The 19,641-nt window shown below is 41.6% G+C and overlaps 2 protein-coding genes across 10 annotated transcripts in view; one reads left to right on the top strand and one right to left on the bottom strand.

The window, feature by feature from the left end:
- Positions 1-12,463, top strand: part of CRIM1 (cysteine rich transmembrane BMP regulator 1) — a 207,945-nt gene extending 195,482 nt beyond the window's left edge. For 4 of the 5 annotated variants that reach the window (XM_089923288.1, XM_022574097.3, XM_022574100.3 and 1 more), the window contains 3 exons: positions 4,683-4,805; positions 8,290-8,480; positions 9,989-12,463. In XM_089923288.1, coding sequence (XP_089779414.1) covers positions 4,683-4,805; positions 8,290-8,480; positions 9,989-10,165 — 491 coding nt within the window. In that variant the 3' untranslated portion in view covers positions 10,166-12,463. The remainder of the gene's footprint in view (positions 1-4,682; positions 4,806-8,289; positions 8,481-9,988) is intronic. The other variant, XM_022574098.3, reaches the window with a different exon arrangement.
- The window catches only part of FEZ2 (fasciculation and elongation protein zeta 2), a 49,764-nt gene continuing 36,714 nt past the window's right edge, over positions 6,592-19,641 (bottom strand). The window contains exons 8-10 of one of the 5 annotated variants that reach the window (XR_016395477.1): positions 18,180-18,245; positions 12,510-14,645; positions 6,592-11,057 (exon numbers count right to left, since the gene is read on the bottom strand). Coding sequence is in view for 2 of the 5 variants with exons in the window: in XM_022574101.2 (XP_022429809.1) it covers positions 14,629-14,645; positions 18,180-18,245 (83 nt within the window). In the remaining 3 variants the exon portion in view is untranslated. Of the gene's footprint in view, positions 14,646-18,179; positions 18,246-19,641 lie in introns of those variants that run through there. The other 4 variants (XR_016395478.1, XM_022574101.2, XM_022574102.2 and 1 more) reach the window with 4 other exon arrangements.

The raw sequence follows: 19,641 nt of genomic DNA, 5'->3' as shown, positions 1-19,641 counted from the left end.
AGTGGAAGCAGAGAGGCCAGTGATGCAGGTGAGAGATGAGTGTGGCCTGTACCGGGGCAGTAGCTGTGGAGGTAGGAGAAATGGTTGGGTTCTGATTCTAGTGAAAGGATAGAATCCATAGGATTTGAATGTGATGTGAGGAGTGGGAGGAAGAGAAATGCCAAGGACGACTATAATGTTTTTGACTAAAATATGGAGTTGCAGCTCTAGTGTAAAATCAGTTTGGTTTGGGGAGTTTTTAGTTTGAAATCTCCATTGGACATCTAAGTGGAGATAATGAATAGACAGTGAATCTGTTTGATCTGGAGTTTAGGAGAGAAATGGGAGATGGGTCTATAAACTTGAACATTGTCAGCCACAGGTGGTTTTTAAGCCTTGAGACCGGACGAGGTCACTCAAGGAGTGAGTGGATATAGAGAGGAAAAGGGAGCCTGGGACTGAGCCCAGGAACCCTCCAACTTTGGGATCTGGGCAGGTGGGGAGGGACTGGCAGAGGAGACAGAGAATGAGCCCCTGCCACACAGGAAGAAACGGAGAGAGCTATGACCTGGGAGCCACGTGGAGAGAGGGTAGGAGGAGTGCTGTTGGGTGACATCAGGTGAGAAGCAGGGACTGACTGCGGTGCATTTAGCGTTTTCCTAGTCGTCGTGACGAGAGCCATTTCCATACAGTGGTGGCGGCAAAATCTACTTAGAGTGGTTTCTAGAGAGAAGGGGAGGGGGTGAATTGGAGACAACCATTACACAGCCCAGCTACAGACCACAAGTGCTAAGTTCACAGATAGGATTTTCCTGTGGAGTAGAGGGGGGTCTTGGAGGCTTTCACTGAAGAATTGAGCTAGACCTTGAAAGACAGGTGGGTTCTCTTAATTGGAGTGAAAGGGTAATCTGACCAAAGACCCTGAGACAGAAAGGTCAAGGCCAAATGCCCCTGGAATAGGGAGTTCTAGGAGCGGGAAATAAGGACAGAGAAGATGACTTTGGTCCAGATTTTTAGGGCCTTAATTGTCAATTGGAGAGGTGGATTTTGTCCTTTGTTCTTCGTGGCTCATTTTTGAGCAGATGAAACACAAGATCATGGAGGTGCTTTGGGGAGCCACACAGTGATCTGTAGGAGGACTGAAGCAGGGAGAGACCAGAAGCCAGGACAGCTGTGACTTGCACTGTAGACGTCCCAGATGTGTGATGATTAGGACCCAAATTCAGGTGATGGCGGCAGGAATAGAGGGAAAGATCCACTCTCCTCGGTTGCGAGTTTAATAGAGGAAAGAGTGCAGGTTTCACTAACATCCTGCTCATAACTAGAGATTTCTCCAGTGACTTCTCAGTCAGCATTTACTGTTGGATTGGAATTTAATTTCTGTTAAGTCCCCCTTCTGCTTCTGATGTATTATTCATGAATCACTTCTCCATCTTATCTCAGCAAATTTTGCAGTCAGGTGAGCTCTGCCACCTTACATTTGATTAAGTGTGGCCCGCCAGGAAGCCTGGATTCCTGTCCCATTCTTCTCCTGGGCCCTCTGAAGTTTCATGTTGCCGATTCTCACCTGGAAAGCTCAAGCTACTTGGCTTTGTCCCCTACGCACACCAGCTAACGTTCTGAACATCCTCACCCTTACAAAGCACTTTCCCCCTCTGCCATCTTTGGGTACGAGTACCAGACCCGTGAACTGATTTGCTGGTTAGTACTTGTCCCATTTTATAGAAAACAGGGTCAGAAAAGTTAAGTGAATTATCCAAAGCCAGGCAGCTACTTAGCAGAAGACCCAGGAGTCCCCAGTCCTAAGGTGACTTACGGTTCCAGCTCCCAGAAAATCGTGTCCTCCCCTTGTAAGCCCCAAGCACCCTGCCCCATATCCAGAAAAGGACATTTTAAGGAGGGTGGCTCTTACAATGGGCCAGGTGCCTCTGACTGTAAAATACATCCCCAGTAGGTTCCTCTGAAGTTCAGGTCAAATCTGACCCCAGTTGTAATTTTTTAATTCTGACCATGTGCCCGTGATCTATGCCACCTGGCCAGGTAAAGATCTGTGTCACTCCCCTGGCCCTGTCATCCACAATGCCAGCAGCTTTATAAAGGACTCTTGTAGTAAATACCGGAAGGGTTCTATTTTAGAGTTGGGGTTGAATGCAGTCTTTGGCCATGGCAGGCCTGGGCCTAGGCATGGAAACACAGCAGCACCCACACTTCTTTTTGTTTCTTCAAGCAGTTTTTTTGCTGAAAGTTTTATACTTTTTGACAAAACTGCTCTGATGTGGCTTCCCTCTTAAGTTCACATCAAAGGGAAATGACCCTCTCCCCTTAGACTTTAGGGCTCTGAACTGGAGCTTTGAGTATTTTATGATAAAGAAGGAGGCGTGGGTAGATTTTAATCAGAGCGGAACTGAGTTTAGTGGAGCAAACTGGTCCAGAGGACAGGCCATGAGCTGCCAGACGGTGAGAAGTAACTCATCATGAGAGGCCCGTGAGGGCAGGACTGGTCTTGCTCACAACTGTATCCCCCCAGCTTAGGCCAGTGCCTGCCACATAGGAAATACTTGGAAAATATTTGCTGAACAATGGTGATTAGCAATCACTGAGTAAGACATCCTCCTGCATCCTAGGTAGATCCTTCCAACTTTCCCCTCTGTTGCCAAGGAGGGCCTTCCTAAGCACCTGTGGGAAGAGAACTCACACTGTCAAGTCTGTGTTGTTTGTAGGGTTTCACTGAAATCTACCTGTAGGCAGGTATGAGGCACAAGAATTTCAACGCTGCTTGCCTGCTGCTGTCACTCAGGAAAGACCCTGAGCTGAACTGAATTGACCCCAGCCCTGGGAGTCTCCGCAGAAGAGGTCTTTGCTACTTAGCTGCTGACGTTCACAGGTTTTTGGCATGGATCTCGTTAGCCTTTTCTCCCGAGGCCTCAGAAGGCAGTGGCAGGTCAGCTCCTGTTGGGCTAGGAAAGCTCCAGGCTGTGTGCTGGACCAGATAGGACAGGGGCTCAGGGTGCCACGGCACTGAAAGATGTCATGTAAATGTCAAGGGGGTTTTCTTCCCGAATTCCTCCAGGAAATTCGTATCATATCGAGATGTCTCAGTGGGCGAGCTGAACACCATCCCTACACACACACACCCCAGACCCACCCAGCCCGGACTTATTGAATGAGGACCTGTGAGCGTCAGCACATTTTATAAGCTCCTCACGTGATTCAGATGATAGAAAAGTTTGGAATCACTAGTTTATACTCAGACCCCTGCTTCTGTGGATGAAAATGTTTTCAATAACTTCTCTTTTTAATTCTAGAGTTTTTAGAGACCTGTTGAACCTTTCAAAACTCTTAAGAGTGTCTACTTCTTGCCGTGTTTGAGGTCTTAGAATTTAAGTAAGAAAAGCAAAAGCCAAAGTGACTTTATTCTTGGGGGCAATAGGAAGACCTGGTCTTTGGAATCACAGAACTGGATTGGAAGCCCAGCTCTGCTGGTTTCTGGGTGCATAATCTTGGGCAATTTCTTAACGTCTTAGCATTTATTTCCCTGGCAGATGCTCGGTTAACTCACAGTGGAAGTTTAGCACGTACTCTATTCTCTATCACTCTTCCCTTCTCTCAGATTTATCCTTTTTAAAGTTCACTTCTTGAAAGGCTGGTAACTTTGGGATAGAACGTGATCACTGTGAGCAGAGAGGATTTTCTTTTAACTTATATAACGTATTTCATGTATTTTATTTTGGACGAAATTAGGCTGAATATTAGTGAGTATTTCGTATTACCAATGTTGGGTAACCCTATTATAAAAATCAGTTAATAATATGGCAGGCCCTGGCCAAGAAGTACATGATTGAGGCTGACTTCTATTGTTATATTTTGAAAACAGAGGTTCTTAAGAATTATTCTTTTAAAAGTTGGCTAATTATTGTTAGCCAGATGAAGTAGGGATATACAAATATTTATGTAGGAACCACGGAAAGCTTTGGATTTTCTCACTGGTCCCTTTAGAATTTGGCTTCAAAAAAAAAAAAATCCTGATATTGGAGATGAATGAATATCATTCTTCTTGGTTTTGTTTCATGTTGTAGTATCTTGTTGACCAAAGTGTCTATATGATTGAGTTAGATAACATTAATATGTTTACTCAAGATCAGTTTCCAATCTACATGGTTCCAGGAATAACACAGTAGACATTTAAGACTTAAATCGGGCAGCACCTCATGAGGTCTGCCAAAATCCATTCCCATTGAGGGGAAGGGAGTGGAGGGGAAATGAATAAAGAATGGAAGATGCTTCAACTTTTTCACTTCCTGTGACATATTTCATATAAATGATTCAACACTCATTTATTAAAGAGCAAGTTATTAAAGTATAATTTATTAGATGGAAAGTAAAAGAAATCCTTTCATTTCAGCCAGTGACCATCAGCTTGCATGAATCTGTAGAGCCAACAGCGTTTGTCATGAAAAAGCAGAGCTTCTGACCCAGGTGGAGGAGTAATCTTCTCCCGTCTTTTTAAATCGTTATAGGACATGTTTCCCACCCCTACAAAGCTAGTAACTGTAGCATTAATGATGTCAAGGTGGAAACTGGATCTTTCATGTCCCAGGACATGTTGTGTTGTACTGCATGCACCGTCCATTTGGACTGAGGAGACAAGTCAACAATAAGGAGCCCCTCCATCATCTCTTATGAAAAATGTCCCCTTCTTTTAGAAATGTATGTCCCGGAACCAACTAATATACCCATTGAGAAGACAAATCATCGTGGAGAGACTGACCTGGAGGTTCCCCTGTGGCCCACACCTAGTGAAAATGACATTATCCATATCCCCAGAGGTAAGTGCCAAAGTCAGCTGAGATCTGTCTAGTCTTGTGTATGGTTTACTTTTTTTTTTTTCCTCTAATTTTCAAAACTTCTTTTGGGTAACCTTTTAAAATACGTGCCCAAGTAAGTTCAAATAACCACTCCAAGAAAGACCTGCTTGGCTGTAACATATTTAACAACCCAGGATGATGAAATAAGTCTGCAGGTAACTGGGTAAAATGCCTTTTTTCTGGTCCCACATGCTCAGAGGCTTAATGACGATGGAAGGAAATATGTCCCTGGTCATAAGAGCTTGGTATCTGGAATTTCTAAGCCATCTCTCAAATGCAGGTGTGAGAATAAACTTTGTAAGCAGAGTAATAATAAATTACTCACTTGTTCCTGTGGATTCTGTATTAAGCATTTATGCATTAGGTTACCCTCTTCTTCCAGGTAGTTTTCACTCCATGAGGAGTTCAGTTTATTACTGTGTTGATTTTTCCACTCATCAGGCTTATTAGTCCATGTGTTTTTTTTTTTCCCCTTGCTCTGTCCTTTTAGTCGTGTGTAATAGAGATGTTATTCTGCCTCTCAGCTGCTAAGTGGTAAAGCAAGGCCAAGTTCCTGTCAATCTTGCCTTCTCTCTAAAAGTAGTCCTCTTGATCAAAAGAGTATAAGCTTGCTCTTAGTCATGACTCAGTACTGCCTCCTGTGTACTCCAAGGACATTTTCAAAATCACTGTTAGACCGTTTTTATATTTCTTTTGGAAGAAGCAGTATTCATTGCTTGAGAGATTAATGGTCTGTTACTCTAGATATTTTAAGTGTTATGCTTGGATCAAGCCAGATGACCAGAGCACCAGATTCCTGGACCCAAGTTTTGGCTCCTTATATAACTGCTGACTGAATGGTGCTTCAGCATTATGTTTACAGTCATTCAGTCAACAAATATTAGTGCCTACTCTCTGCCACAAACTCATCTGGATGCTGAGCTTTAGTCATAAGCATAGCCATATTTATTATGTTACGTTGAGGACTCTGTATGACATAATATTTCTGTTATAAAGACCCTGAGGAGAAATTTCTTCATATATCAGTAGCAAGAAAATTTATGATTCTCCTAAGCAGCTGATTTGTTTTAATCTTAAAGACACTGTGAATCTTATTGATGATGCTTATTTCCATTTTTGCTTTGGCTGCTAGGAAGCTTAAAGCTAATTTTATGGCCTGCTTTTTGCATCAAAACAGAATTTAAGGACTAAATTTTGTAACAGACCTCAATTGAAGCTTCATTTTCCTTTCCCCAAGATTTTCCTTAATTTACGTTTTAATCTTCTTATATGACATATATTCCTAAAAACACTTCCAATATCATTTGGAATGTGGGAAGGTGAAAATTCATTCTTTTATTCATTGTGTTTTTAAAACCTGAATTCATCAATAAAATGTTACTTTTTGGGCTTCCCTGGTGGCGCAGTGGTTGAGAGTCCGCCTGCCAATGCAGGGGACACGGGTTCGTGCCCCGGTCCGGGAAGATCCCACATGCTGCAGAGCGGCTGGGCCCGTGAGCCATGGCCGCTGGGCCTGCACGTGTCCGGAGCCTGTGCTCTGCAACGGGAGAGGCCACAACAGTGAGAGGCCCGCGTACCGCAAAAAAAAAAAAAAATGTTACTTTTACCTTTGACATTAGAAACTACTCTTCTTTTTGGCCGCACCGCACAGCTTCCGGGATCTTAGTTCCCTGGCCAGGGATGAAACCCGCACCCTCAGCAGTGAAAGTGCGGACGGAGTCCTAACTACTGGACCACCAGGGAACTCCCCCCTTTGGCATTTTTCTTGATGCTGATAAATACGTTCTTTTTTTTCCCCCTTCCTATAAAGTATTACCATCTGCCTCTCTAAAATGACTAGGAAGGGTCTCTTCTTCTCATCCCCCCACATACACATAGAAGGATATTAATAAAAATCTGAGTTTTAAACTATAGACAGTATTAACATCACAAAGCTGTACTACTTCATGAGCTGAGTTTCCAAAACAATTTAAAAGCAGGTCCTTTTGATTGCATGTGCTCTGCATCTTTCACTAACCTGGTCTTTGATGCATTTAAAGACATTTTGACTACAGTGGTTTATTTGAAACAAAAGAAAAGAAAAATAAGGAAATCTTCAGAGAGTGCTCCTGATTGGTATCTATTTAAATTTGTTATCTCTGTCTGCAGTGTTCATTGCAAGAATGATGATTTAAAGGAACAAAAAGACCACCATTTATAAGAGCAAAATTAAACGTCCCTTGTACAATAACCAAGGCAGGAAAATGATCCAATAGGTCCAGTGAGTTTTCAACAAGTTTATGAAAAGTACGGCATTTTTGCTTTAGAGCTCAGTAAACCAGAATATTAACCAAAAGACCAGGCTCTTGATTCTGGCTTGGTTTTTACGAGTCACTGCTAATTAGTCTTACCTGTTACACTACTAAGTAGAAGCGTATACTTTGTCCGAGTCTCCTATTTGTTAGTAAACAGGGAGCGAAGCTGATGTTTCTGCTTCAAAATCTTAGAAGACCATAAAGGTTAACATTAATTAAAATATTTTCAGTAGTCTAATTTTAGTCACTTTTTTTAAAAAATGGTTTTTAATTAATTTATTACTTATTTTTGGTTGCATTGGACCTTTGTTGCTGTGCGCAGGCTTTCTCTAGTTGTGGCGAGCAGGGGCTACTCTTAGTTGCAGTGCGCGGGCTCCTCATTGTGGTGGCTTCTCTTGTTGTGGAGCACGGGCTCTGGGTGCGCAGGCTTCGGTAGTTGTGGCACACGGGCTCAGTAGTTGTGGCTTGCGGGCTCTGGAGCACAGGCTCAGTAGTTGTGGCGCACGGCCTTAGTTGCTCCACGGCATGTGGGATCTTCCCGGACCAGGGCTTGAACCCGTGTTCCCTGCATTGGCAGGCAGGTTCTTAACTACTGCGCCACCAGGGAAGCCCTAGTCACTTTTTCTTTAAAGTCTGCGTAAGAATTTTCTTATTTTCTTTATTAGCTAGAATCAGCATCATCCTGCCCAATTACTAAAACTTCTCACCCTAATATTTTCTAATATTTTCTTTTTTACATCCATCCCTAAGAGCTCTGCTCTCTCATAAGAGCTCTTTGGATCCACATTAGACTTTAATCATGTTTTAGCCTTAAAGTACTAGGAAGCAATAAAACCACGTTGCTGATCTCTATCTGCAATGTAATTAAAATAATCCTTAAAAATTCTGGTTTAGGGCTTCCCTGGTGGCACAGTGGTTGAGAGTCCGCCTGCCGATGCAGGGGACACAGGTTCGTGCCCCGGTTCGGGAAGATCCCACATGCCGCAGAGCGGCTGGGCCCGTGAGCCATGGCCGCTGAGCCTGTGCGTCCGGAGCCTGTGCTCTGCAACGGGAGAGGCCACAACAGTGAAAGGCCTGCATACTGCAAAAGAAAAAAACAAAAAAAAAATTCTGGTTTAGGTAATAAATGCTTGTAATTTTTTTTCTTCTAGACATGGGTCCCCTCCAGGTAGATTACAGAGATAATAACAGGCTGCACTCAGGAGAAGATTCTTCGCTGGACTCCATCGCCTCAGTTGTGGTTCCCATAATAATAGGCCTCTCTATTATAATAGCATTCCTGTTCATCAATCAGAAGAAACAGTGGATACCACTGCTTTGCTGGTATCGAACACCAACTAAGGTATTGTACTGACAAAGTTTCAGCCTCTTAAACGATCAAACTAGGAAAGCTTGTACGCTTAGACTTCCTTAGTTGCTTGATATCTTCTCTATTAGCCAGTGAAATGTTTACTTTGCTCCTCATGGCTTCAAATGCACATTAAGCTGTGGTGATCAAGATACATAGTATTTGCCCTGGGCTAGATGGCTGGATCAAGTCTCCGTCATCCATCAGTTAATGAATCCTGACCTTTCACAGATCCAATTTCCTGGATTTACTTTAAAGTTTTCAAATAAGGAGATACCCCTGGATTGATTCCTAAGTGATTGTTGTTTATATTAGAAATTAAAACTTGGTCACTTGGTATTTCTCAATCATCTATCAACTTAGAATTGGGAGAGGAAGAAAAAAAAATCACAAGGTTAGGGAGATAACACACAGAAGAGGGCAAGAGGAGAGCTAAAAGATCATGACAATGTACAAAAGTCCAAAGGACAGGGAGATGTGTCAAAGGCAGGCAGAAAGCGGAAAGGTAGCAAACGATGAAGAGATTGTGTGAAATAATACCAGACAAGGTGGAGAGTGTCAGATTTCATATTGCAGGGGAAGGAATATGTGTTTGTTGTCAATACAAATGCAAAGGGCCTCAATCTGCCTATTTTAAAAAGCAGGAAATAATTCATTTTCATGAAGGGAAAAAATCATAATTCCTTTGAACACTAACTACTTTTTGCAGTTTGGTTTTTACTAAAGAAAAAAGATATACAACCTCGAGAACTGAAAACAGCCAATTTACCATACAGATAATAATACTTTCACGTAAAATTTTTGTCAGATGGTTATCCTACCTCTGATTTTCTTACAACAAATACGTAAATTGCCTCTGTGCTGGGCACATGCTGGGTCAGGATACAGGGCTGCACAAGACACAGTCCCTACCTGCAAAGCTGGGGAGAGAGCTGCTCATATCATAGTGTATATATGGCTGGATACAGACAGACTGGCCCAACCTGGGATGCTGATTTTACAGCCTGATAAGAAATGGTCCGTTTATCTTAAAATCTGTCTATCTGGTACCTTCCACTCATCTTTCAGCCCTCTTAAGCACTAGTCTGTACTTCAAGGATTTGAAAATAATTATGTCACTTCCGTATTTTCTCAGTTCCTTCATCCCCTCCGTTTGACATAATTTATTGACATTTCACCCCTAAACACAGTTTTTTAGTATTCCTCATAAGAGTATAGTTGGCAGCACTTCCCTGGTGGTCCAGTGGTTAAGGCTCCACACTTCCACTGCAGGGGGGCACAGGCTGGATCCCTGGTTGGGGAGCTAAGGTACCACATGCCATGCAGCGCAGCCACAAAAAAAGTATAGTTGGCACCAGAGCGTGATGTGAACCCACGCAGTCTGCCCATCCATGTGCTGTGATGCTGTTTTCTCACTTGAATGAGGTACTAAGTATCTGTTGGTTTGAGATATGTAAAGCAGTTAATTCTTTGTGGTTCTTTTTCCTCCTCCCATTAAATAGCCTTCTTCTTTAAATAATCAGCTGGTATCTGTGGACTGCAAGAAAGGAACCCGAGTCCAGGTGGACAATTCCCAGAGAACGCTGAGAATCGCAGAACCAGACGCCAGATTCAGTGGCTTCTACAGCAAGCAAAAACAGAACCACCTCCAGGCAGACAATTTCTACCAAACGGTGTGAAGAGAGGCAGTGTGGATGAGGTTTTGAAAGACAGAAAAACGACTCAATCTGCTCTTAAACTAGAATTCGTGCACTTGCTTAGTGGATTGTTTTGGATTGTGACTTGATGTACAGCGCTGAGGACTTCCTGGGCTGGGCTCTGTCGACAGCAGTGTGCAGAACAAGCATTCCCACTCTTCCTCAAGATAACTGACCAAGTGTTGTCTTAGAACCAAAGGTTTGAAAGTTGCTAAGGTATATTTGCTTGTAATATAGCTGTAGAGATACGTGGGGACGGGGACAGTGAGTTTGGTTGGGGCGAATGGGTGGGAGGGTGGTGTTGGGAAGACAAATAGGTCAGCTTGGCTTGTGGAGAAATCCAGTCCAGTGGCCCAGAGGATATTTTTTTCCTGTTGCTCAGAAGACTTGCACTGGTTGCTGCAAAGCTCAGGCCTGAGTGAGCAGGAAAACAAAAAGGCCTTGCGATCCAGCTGCCATAACCACCTTAGACTACCAGACGAGCACATCAGACCCTTTTGATAGCCAACCCAGGCCTAAAGCCACATGCTTCTTTTATATACAGTCACAGCTGCAGTAGGTGGTGAGGAAGCAAGAGAAATGGGGTAGCGACATTTCTCTAAAGCGGGTGATTAAGGATATATACAGTTAATACTTTTTGCTGCTTTCTTTTTCTTCCAAGTCAGTCAGTCAGTCAGCCAGTTCCTAGCAGAGTCAGCAAATGAATAAAACCTGAGTCGTTTCTTGATGTGAGCACTGAAGCTTTTCTGACAGCAGTGTGGCAGGAAGGAGAAGAGGGTGAAGGACACCAGGCATTTCCAGGGGCTATACTTCCTTGTTTGTGGTTGCTTTCTTCTGTTCTGTCGGTTGTTCATAGTTTTCGTTGAAGCTCTAGCTTAAGAAGAAACTTTTTTTAAAAAAAAAAGACTGTTTGGGGATCTTTTTTTCCTTATTATAGACTGATTCTACAAAATAGAAACGACTTCATTTTAATTGTATATTATTCAAGCACCTTTGTTGAAGCTCAAAAAAAAATTATGCCTCTTTAAACTTTAGCAATTATAGGAATATTTATGTATCTTATGCTTCAGAAAAACAAAAGTATTTGTGTGCGTGTGTATATAATATATATGCGTATATATTTATACACATACAATTTATGTTTTCCTGTTGAATGTATTTTTATGAGATTTTAACCAGAACAAAAACAAACAGGCATTCCATATCAGTGCTTTTGATCACTTAAATTTTTGATTAACACAGTCTCAATCTACTTGCAGTTTAATTGGGAAGAGAAACGTGTGAGTGTTGGGTGTATGTGTGTTTGTGTGTGTATGCACACGCCTTGAGCAGTCAGCATCATACCTGCTATGGAGAAGGTATTCCTTTATTAAAATCTTCCTCATTTGGATTTGCTTTTGGTTTTCAATTTGCTCACTGGCCAGAGACCTTGATGGCAGTTTTATCTGCATCACTAATCAGCTCCTGGATTTTTTTTTTTTTTTCTTTTCAAACAACTGTTTGAAACAACTACTGGAATATTGTCCATAATAAGCTGGAAGTTTGTTGTAGTTTGCCTCAGATATAACTGACTGTATACTATAGTGTTAACTTTTCAAACAGCTCTTAGCACTTTTATACTAATTACCCATTTGTTGCATTGATTTTTCTTTTTAAAATGCTTGTTGTGAAAGACACAGATACCCAGTATGCTTAATGTGAAAAGAAAATGTGTTCTGTTTTGTAAAGGAACTTTCAAGTATTGTTGTAAATACTTGGACAGAGGTTGCTGAACTTTAAAAAAAATTAATTTATTATTATAATGACCTAATTTATTAATCTGAAGATTAACCATTTCTTTTGTCTTAGAATATCAAAAAAAAGGAAAAGAAAAAGGTGTTCTAGCTGTTTGCATCAAAGAAAAAAAGATTTATTATCAAGGGGCAATATTTTTATCTCCAAAATAAATTTGTTAATGATATGTTACCAAAATAAATAGATCTACATCAGCCTGATTAGTATAAATTTTTGTTGACAATTAATCCATTCCTAGCATAAAAAGTCTATCAAAAAATTGTAAATGCTTGCTTTTTGTTTTTTCAATCATGGCCATATTATGAAAATACTAACAGGATATAGGACAAGGTGTAAATTTTTTTTATTATTTTAAATATTTGATTTATCCTGAGTGCTATATCTATTACTCTTTTACTTTGGTTCCTGTTGTGCTCTGTAAAAGAAAAATATAATTTCCTGAAGAATAAAATAGATATATGGCACTTGGAGTGCACTATAGTTCTACAGTTTGTTTTGTTTTCTTCAAAAAACAAGGCTGTAAAAGGATTACCTGCAACTTGATTCTTGGCAGCAAATAAACACTTTGACTCTAAATCACACAGTGTCACTTTCAAAAAGATTCTGTGTCTGAGATGAGAAAGATGACTCGTCCTTTTACTTTAAGGCTGTCAGTTCCGGCATCACAAGCAGCCCCAGTGCTTCTCTCAGGAGGCAGGCCTTTCCCAAGGAATCCTTGTTTTAAAAAAAAAAAGGGGTGTTCCCCCACCCAGCAATCAAGTGTACAGCACAGGGATGCTGCTGTGAGAGAAACTTAAAACCTACCTGTTGTCAGTCACAGATCAGAAACACGCCCATCTCATCATTAGTGTCAAACTCATTCATCATGTGTAGGAGAAAGGCTGTAGTGGGAAACCCTAGGATTTTACTAATGCTGAAGAAAGAGGTTACCAAGCAAAATAGAGGAAACCTCATTAAAAGGGGACTTTGAGTTGATAGGAAAAAATAGCATATTTTTTTCATACATTTCAGATGCATCAACTTAAGAATGAACTCTAAACAGACCACTGTTGAGTCGCTTCAAAAAAAATCTCTTTTGACTCTTTCGGATGCCCTCCAAAGTGATATTTCTTCAGTATAAGACAATTTTTACAAATTCAGATTAAATTATTAATATTACTGTATTAGTATGCATCTTCATCAATTCAAGGGCAAGGGACAAATTAGTTCCACATATTCGCTATCAAATAAGACATTAATAAAACAAGGAACCGTCTCAAGTTCCACATACTCCTAGAGAACGGCTTAAGTGCCACGCTGGCATCAACTCCAAACTGAGCTACTGCCGTTGCAGTCCTGGTGTCCCATTTACTGAGCCAGGTAGCTCTGTATGCTCACAGATGTTTAAGTGGAATTTTAAAAGCCCCCCGACAGCAGGTCCTAGAGAGACTCTACTTACACTTATGTTGTCAATGGGAAGAAGCTGCCATGGCTGTTAGGAATGTCTCACGGACCCAGAAAAAGAACAGGACTTCCATCATTCCACAGCAGCTTAGCACGATCTGAAAAAAGCCCCTCTCTCCCCTCCTTAGCATCATGAGGCTAATCAAGATTTCACCAGCTCACACACTGTAATGATGGACAATGTGTGAACAGTGAGGGGAGGAATCCAGCACTATTAAGGGAAGAAAAAAATCAAAAAACCAAAAACTCAAAAATAAAGCTCTCAAGTATATATTACCTTTTTTTTCCCCCAACATTTATTAAATGACATTGACTTGATTGGAACTGGCAAAAGTTTTTCATGACTAGTGATGGATCCATGAGTAGCTGTTTCTAGAATTAGTACTTTAGGAAAACACATAGGCATGAGTAAAATATAACAGTAACAGGAAATGGGCAATGCTACAGCATACAGTTTCTTAAGCACCTTAAAGGATACAAACTCCTTTTAAAGGACACTTCTTCACAGACAAGTGAAATGAAGCAATGAAACCTCTAAAGTTAATACAAGATTCTGAAAGTAAATGGCATCTTAATGGTTAAAATATGAACAACGGTGAAAGGCAACCTCTAAAATCAGTCATCTCCAGCTGTTTCGATATTGACTAAGTATTAGGCCAAGACAACGCATATTCTGGTTTCCCTTCTTCCAAGAACACCCCAATTTTTAAGTCTTAGTCTCTCTGGACAATACTGGTAGGTAATATTTACACTGACAATTCTCTTACAAAAAAATCAGTGTTGGTTCTTGCCAGCACTGAAAAATAACGAGTATAAATCTCTCAGTGCTTTGATCTAGTTCTTGAGTGAGTGCAGCTTAGATCCAGAAAGCCTTAAAAACTCTACAGGCATGAAGAATATAACTGTACATGCACAATTAACATCACTCCCCCTTACTCTATAAAGCTGGAAAAGAGTTCATAATTGTTAGTATTTAACAAAAAAAAAAATCTCTAGAATTCAAAATAGTGCCGTAGTTCCCTCGGTTCATAATATAAAGCATTAGAGAAGGCATGATCACTATAGTAATACTGAATCACAAACCCAAGTTCAGGTGTCCTGAGTTTCCAATAGCAGGAAGGTAATGGTAGCCAGCTTTCAGAATAATGCTATAAGCAATTTAGTTTGCTGTCCACAGACGATAAAGCTGTTCCTGAAGTTATGCTGCCCTATGTAGGACACAGAACTAGAGGAAGAAAAACAAAACAAAAAAAACCCTTTTAAATAGAAATGAATATTTTGTATATATTTATACACATTTTTATGTATATACATTTTATATGTATATAAAAAAACACCATTAGAACTAAACATTAATGCAAGGATCTATAGTAGCAATTTTTTTCTAAGGTATAAAAGGCTACACCCAACAATGAAACGTTTTCTCAAGACACATTGATTAGAATTGCCCAGAAATGAGACACCAAAAGGCCATGTCTCTTAGGGTACCACTTAGAGATATAAACCCATAACGTTAGCCCCGTACGAGGCTTATAACAGCAAACGGCTCCCCAGTGAAGTCAAAGAAGGATCCAAGTGTCTGCACACAATTTTCTTCCCATCTAGGGTCAGCACAGTGGCAGCCAGAGCTACACTACTAGCCTTTGGCACAGCTCTTGAGGGCCGGAGTGGGAGGAGGCTGCGGTGGCGTAATTACACAGCAGTGAGAAAGAGAAGCTTAAGTAGCCCATACGGCATCCATCCCATCTTTTCCAGGCCAAATTAGGCCACTTTTCTACCTTCTTTCACGTCTTACCTTTGCACTGAAATTAAGGTGGTATATGTAGGCAGCTAAGCCATAGTCACTGGCATTAAAAACAACAAGGAGAAAGTCCCACCAGGAAAGGGGGAGGAGAGTTCTCCCTTGAGCAATACCCTCTTCCTGGGCAAAATGTTCTACTGGTCCCCAAGGAAGAGAAATCACTAACTGGCTATGGATTTCCAGAATGGGTGGGAAAGCGCATTTTAAATAGCCCTCCATCCTCACCTTCCCACGCACGTGAACTTCTCTCAGTGTTACACTCCCCTCTTCATTTTCTTAGAGTACAGAGTCACCCTTTAGTCTGAACCCCAACTTCTTTTCCATCCAGTCCTCACAATACAAAGCCAAGACAAAAACCGCAACACATGCACACAAGCAGCTCGTCAGTGGCAGGTACTGTCTAGCTAGACCTGGGCTCGCAGACCAGAGCCAGCGGCCCGAGCAAGGGGAGCAGAGCTGGAGGCATGCCGCCTCCCTAGGGCAGGTGGTGCAGAGTCACGGTTACAGTCCCCGGTTTTCAGGGAAGAAAGGAAAAGTCACATCCCCACCATACGACCCAGCAATCCCACTCCTGGGCATATACCCTGAGAAAACCATAATTCAAAAAGAGTCATGTACCAATATGTTCATTGCAGCTCTATTTACAATAGCCAGGACATGGACGCAACCTAAGTGTCCATCAACAGATGAATGGATAAAGAAGATGTGGCACATATATACAATGGAATATTACTCAGCCATAAAAAGAAACGAAATTGAGTTATTTGTAGTGAGGTGGATGGACCTAGAGTCTGTCATACAGAGTGAAGTAAGTCAGAAAGAGAAAAACAAATACCGTATGCTAACACATATATGTGGAATCTAAAAAAAAAAAAGGCTCTGAAGAACCTAGTTGCAGGACAGGAATAAAGACGCAGACGTAGAGAATGGACTTGAGGACACAGGGAGGGGGAAGGGTAAGCTGGGACGAAGTGAGGGAGTGGCATGGACATATATACACTACCAAACGTAAAATAGATAGCTAGTGGGAAGCAGCTACATAGCACAGGGAGATCAGCTCGGTGCTTTGTGACCACCTAGAGGGATGGGATAGGGAGGGTGGGAGACGCAAGAGGGAGGAGATATGGGGATATATGTATATGTATAGCTGATGCACTTTGTTATACAGCAGAAACTAACACACCATTGTAAAGCAATTATACTCCAATAAAGATGTTAAAAAAAAAAAATCACACGCCCACATCTCCCCCGGAACACTGCTCTCTGGGTCATAAAATTCTCCCATGCAGTCTGATAATAAAATAGCTAGAGAATGCTTCAGAAGCTCCTTCTGTCTCTGGCCCTCATGGCAGTGCCCTAGAGACCCACTATAATTGAAAGTTAAAACATGTTCTTTATGTGCATCTCATTCCTGATTCACATCTATGAAGAACAAACCTCAGAACAATCCAGCTTTCATACCAATGCTAGCACAACACAAAAGCAAACAAAGATGTCATACTTTTTTGTTTTGTTTTGCGGTACACGGGCCTCTCACTGTTGTGGCCTCTCCCGCTGTGGAGCACAGGCTCCGGACGCACAGGCTCAGCGGCCATGGCTCACAGGCCCAGCCGCTCCGCGGCATGTGGGATCCTCCCAGACCGGGGCACGAACCTGTGTCCCCTGCATCAGCAGGCGGACTCTCAACCACTGCGCCACCAGGGAAGCCCTTTTGTTTTGTTTTTAATTCAGAATGTAATAGGAAGAGAAAACCCTTCTCCATCAGAAAGAAAAAAAAAAGCTTATTTAAAAAACGATCATGTCAACTTAGTCTCTTCTACCCTCCCGTTAACCTACTAATGGCTGGCTTGGTGTCCGGTCTTACAGGTGATACTCATGTAATATTCACTTTGTGCTCATGACTATACCAAGGGTTCCCCCTTTATGAAGCTATGATTGAAGAAAAGTCCCATCTGAGTTATCTGACGTCTCACAAATCCCAACCTTTGGTTCAGCTAGCTACTCTTGATGGAGAAGAGAGAGAACCCAAAGAAGAGAAGTGTGACCAGAGGCGGACTGCTCTCAAAATTGGATCAAACACTACAGGATGCATTTTACGATGCTCTGAAAACATGTTACCTAAAAAACTGCTACTTTTTAAGAAATAATTTCACTGAAAAGTATTCTTTTTGCCTGTAATTAAATAAGTTCTTCAGTCCCTCTATCATCCAAATTTTCTTCCTTCCTCAGCAAAGCAGGTGATCTCGTTAAAGTCTCAAACGATCTTCCTTTGCCTCATCACTGTCCCCATCCTGTGAGATGCCGATCTTGCTCCTAAGATGTATGGCTCACTCTTCACTGCCCTGGCTTTATGAAAGTCCATTCTTTTTCTCTTTCTCCCTCCGCTCCCTGACCCTTATCCCATCCCCGTTCATATTCCCTTTGGGACTGTGAACTGATGTAACTGTTCCCTCCTTCATCCGTCCTTCTTCTAGTGTCCCCAAGAGGACAGAGGCCACCTTTCTCAAATCCTCAGCGTCAACATCTGAGACTCACAACATTATGGCAACATCTCCACAACATTTCCTCCAATTCCTTCTTTTTTTTTTTGGTTGCTCCTCGCAGCCATGTGGGATCTTAGTTCCCCAACCAGGGATGATCAAACCCGTGCCCCCTGCGGGGGAAGCTCAGAGTCTTAACCACTGGACCTCCAGGGAAGTCCCTCCGTTGCCTTCCTTGATGTTTATAATTTAGCTGTGGAAATTATTTCCAGCCCAGGACTTCAAATAAAAATTAAATTTTAAATAACCACACTTTATAATGTTGGAAGCATAAATAAGTCGTCACGTTATCTATTCTCACCCTGCAAAATAAAAGTTGTGCATTTGGAAGTTACTTTTTAATCTATTAGCAAGACAATGCATTTATTGACCAATCAAAACTTCCCAACCACTGCCCATACACTATTCTAAAACTCACCTTTCAGTATATAATCAGTTAACAAACTCGGAACTTTTTCACTATCCTCTTTCATGGCACGAAGAACTGCAAAATAAAGGAGAAAGAAAACACAATTTCAAATTCAGATAACCTCAGTCATGGTAGCCTTAGTCTTAATTACATGATATAACAATTCATGCAAATTGACTATTTTCTGGATGAGAAAATACAACTGCAAATGTTCAAGAATTTGTTATAGTTGAATAAGTCCTTGTTCAGGTAAGAATACTGCAGCTACCTGAGAGCTATTTCCCTGATTTAAAATTTCTAAACAGTGGAGGCAGGAAACAGGAGCTGGGTTATTACACAGAGCCCCAGTTTTGTCACCATAAATACTGGCAAGTGAGTTACCATAATGTGCACTTCTATGAGCTCTGGAGAGGAGAACCTTGGTGCTGCAGGTCTCATGAGCTAGAGGAACTCTTAGGGAAATGAAGAGTTAGCCGTACTCTCCAAGGAGCACATCAGTCAGCCTTCTTGGAAACTTTTAAAGAAAAAAACAAAATGAAGAACAGACTTCCCATGAAGCAAGCACCCAGCCAGGCTGCTTACTTCTTGATACTCCAAAGGCACCTGGGTGATTTCGCCTCATCCTAAAGAGAATCTTTGACAATTTGATCTCTAAGCAAAGATTTGACAATTTGATCTCTAAGCAAAGACAAAACAGAAAACACAGCTACTATTACAGTGGTTAAAAAACATCTAGACCACCTATACTGCCCTTTCATAGTGACTGCCAACTTGAACTCTCCAGAGCATCCTGGGGAAAGGCCCCACTATTCTCCCCCAGACATATGACAAGACAACCTAGTGTAACCGTCAAGTCGGTCTTCCTGGGTTTAAACCCCGGCTCTGCCACTTCCTAGCAGTGGAACTGTGTGCAAGTTACTTAACCACCCAGTTCCTCATCTGTAAAATGGGAATAATCATTAGACTTGTCTCAAAGGGTTGTTGTGAGTATTAAGTTACTCATTCAGGTGTAAAGGACTTAAAGTAGTACCTGGCACATAATATACGCTACGTAAGCATTACCATCATTATTAGCACAACTAATATTACTCTAATTCTTATCACTACTATTATTGCACCTCCAATAGCTTTTATGAAGAAGGATACATATCTAAACACTGCCTGTCTCTACGGGGCTTCCCCTGCAGTAACATCCATAGGTGGGGACGGCAGAGGCTCAGATTCTCCCCAAAATTTTCAGGAGATAACCACTTTTCTTAAACTTTCAGAGTAAAGGTCATCCTTCCATCTACTGTCTTCATGTAGTATATTAACTTGGACACTCATTCACACACCCTACGTACATTCACTCACCCCAAATTCCAAGTTGTGTCAGTCTATAAAGACATCATCTAAGGATCAGCCTAGGACATTCTGATGTGGGAATTATGACGACTTTGGTTTGGCTAAGTATGGGTTTGTCCTTGATCTG

The sequence above is a fragment of the Delphinapterus leucas genome, chromosome 13, assembly GCF_059928025.1.
Source record: "Delphinapterus leucas isolate spDelLeu-1000000601 "Yukka" chromosome 13, BTC_Dleu_Yukka2, whole genome shotgun sequence".
In the NCBI taxonomy this organism is placed as follows: domain Eukaryota; kingdom Metazoa; phylum Chordata; class Mammalia; order Artiodactyla; family Monodontidae; genus Delphinapterus; species Delphinapterus leucas.
This window is presented reverse-complemented; position numbering and strand designations above follow the sequence as displayed.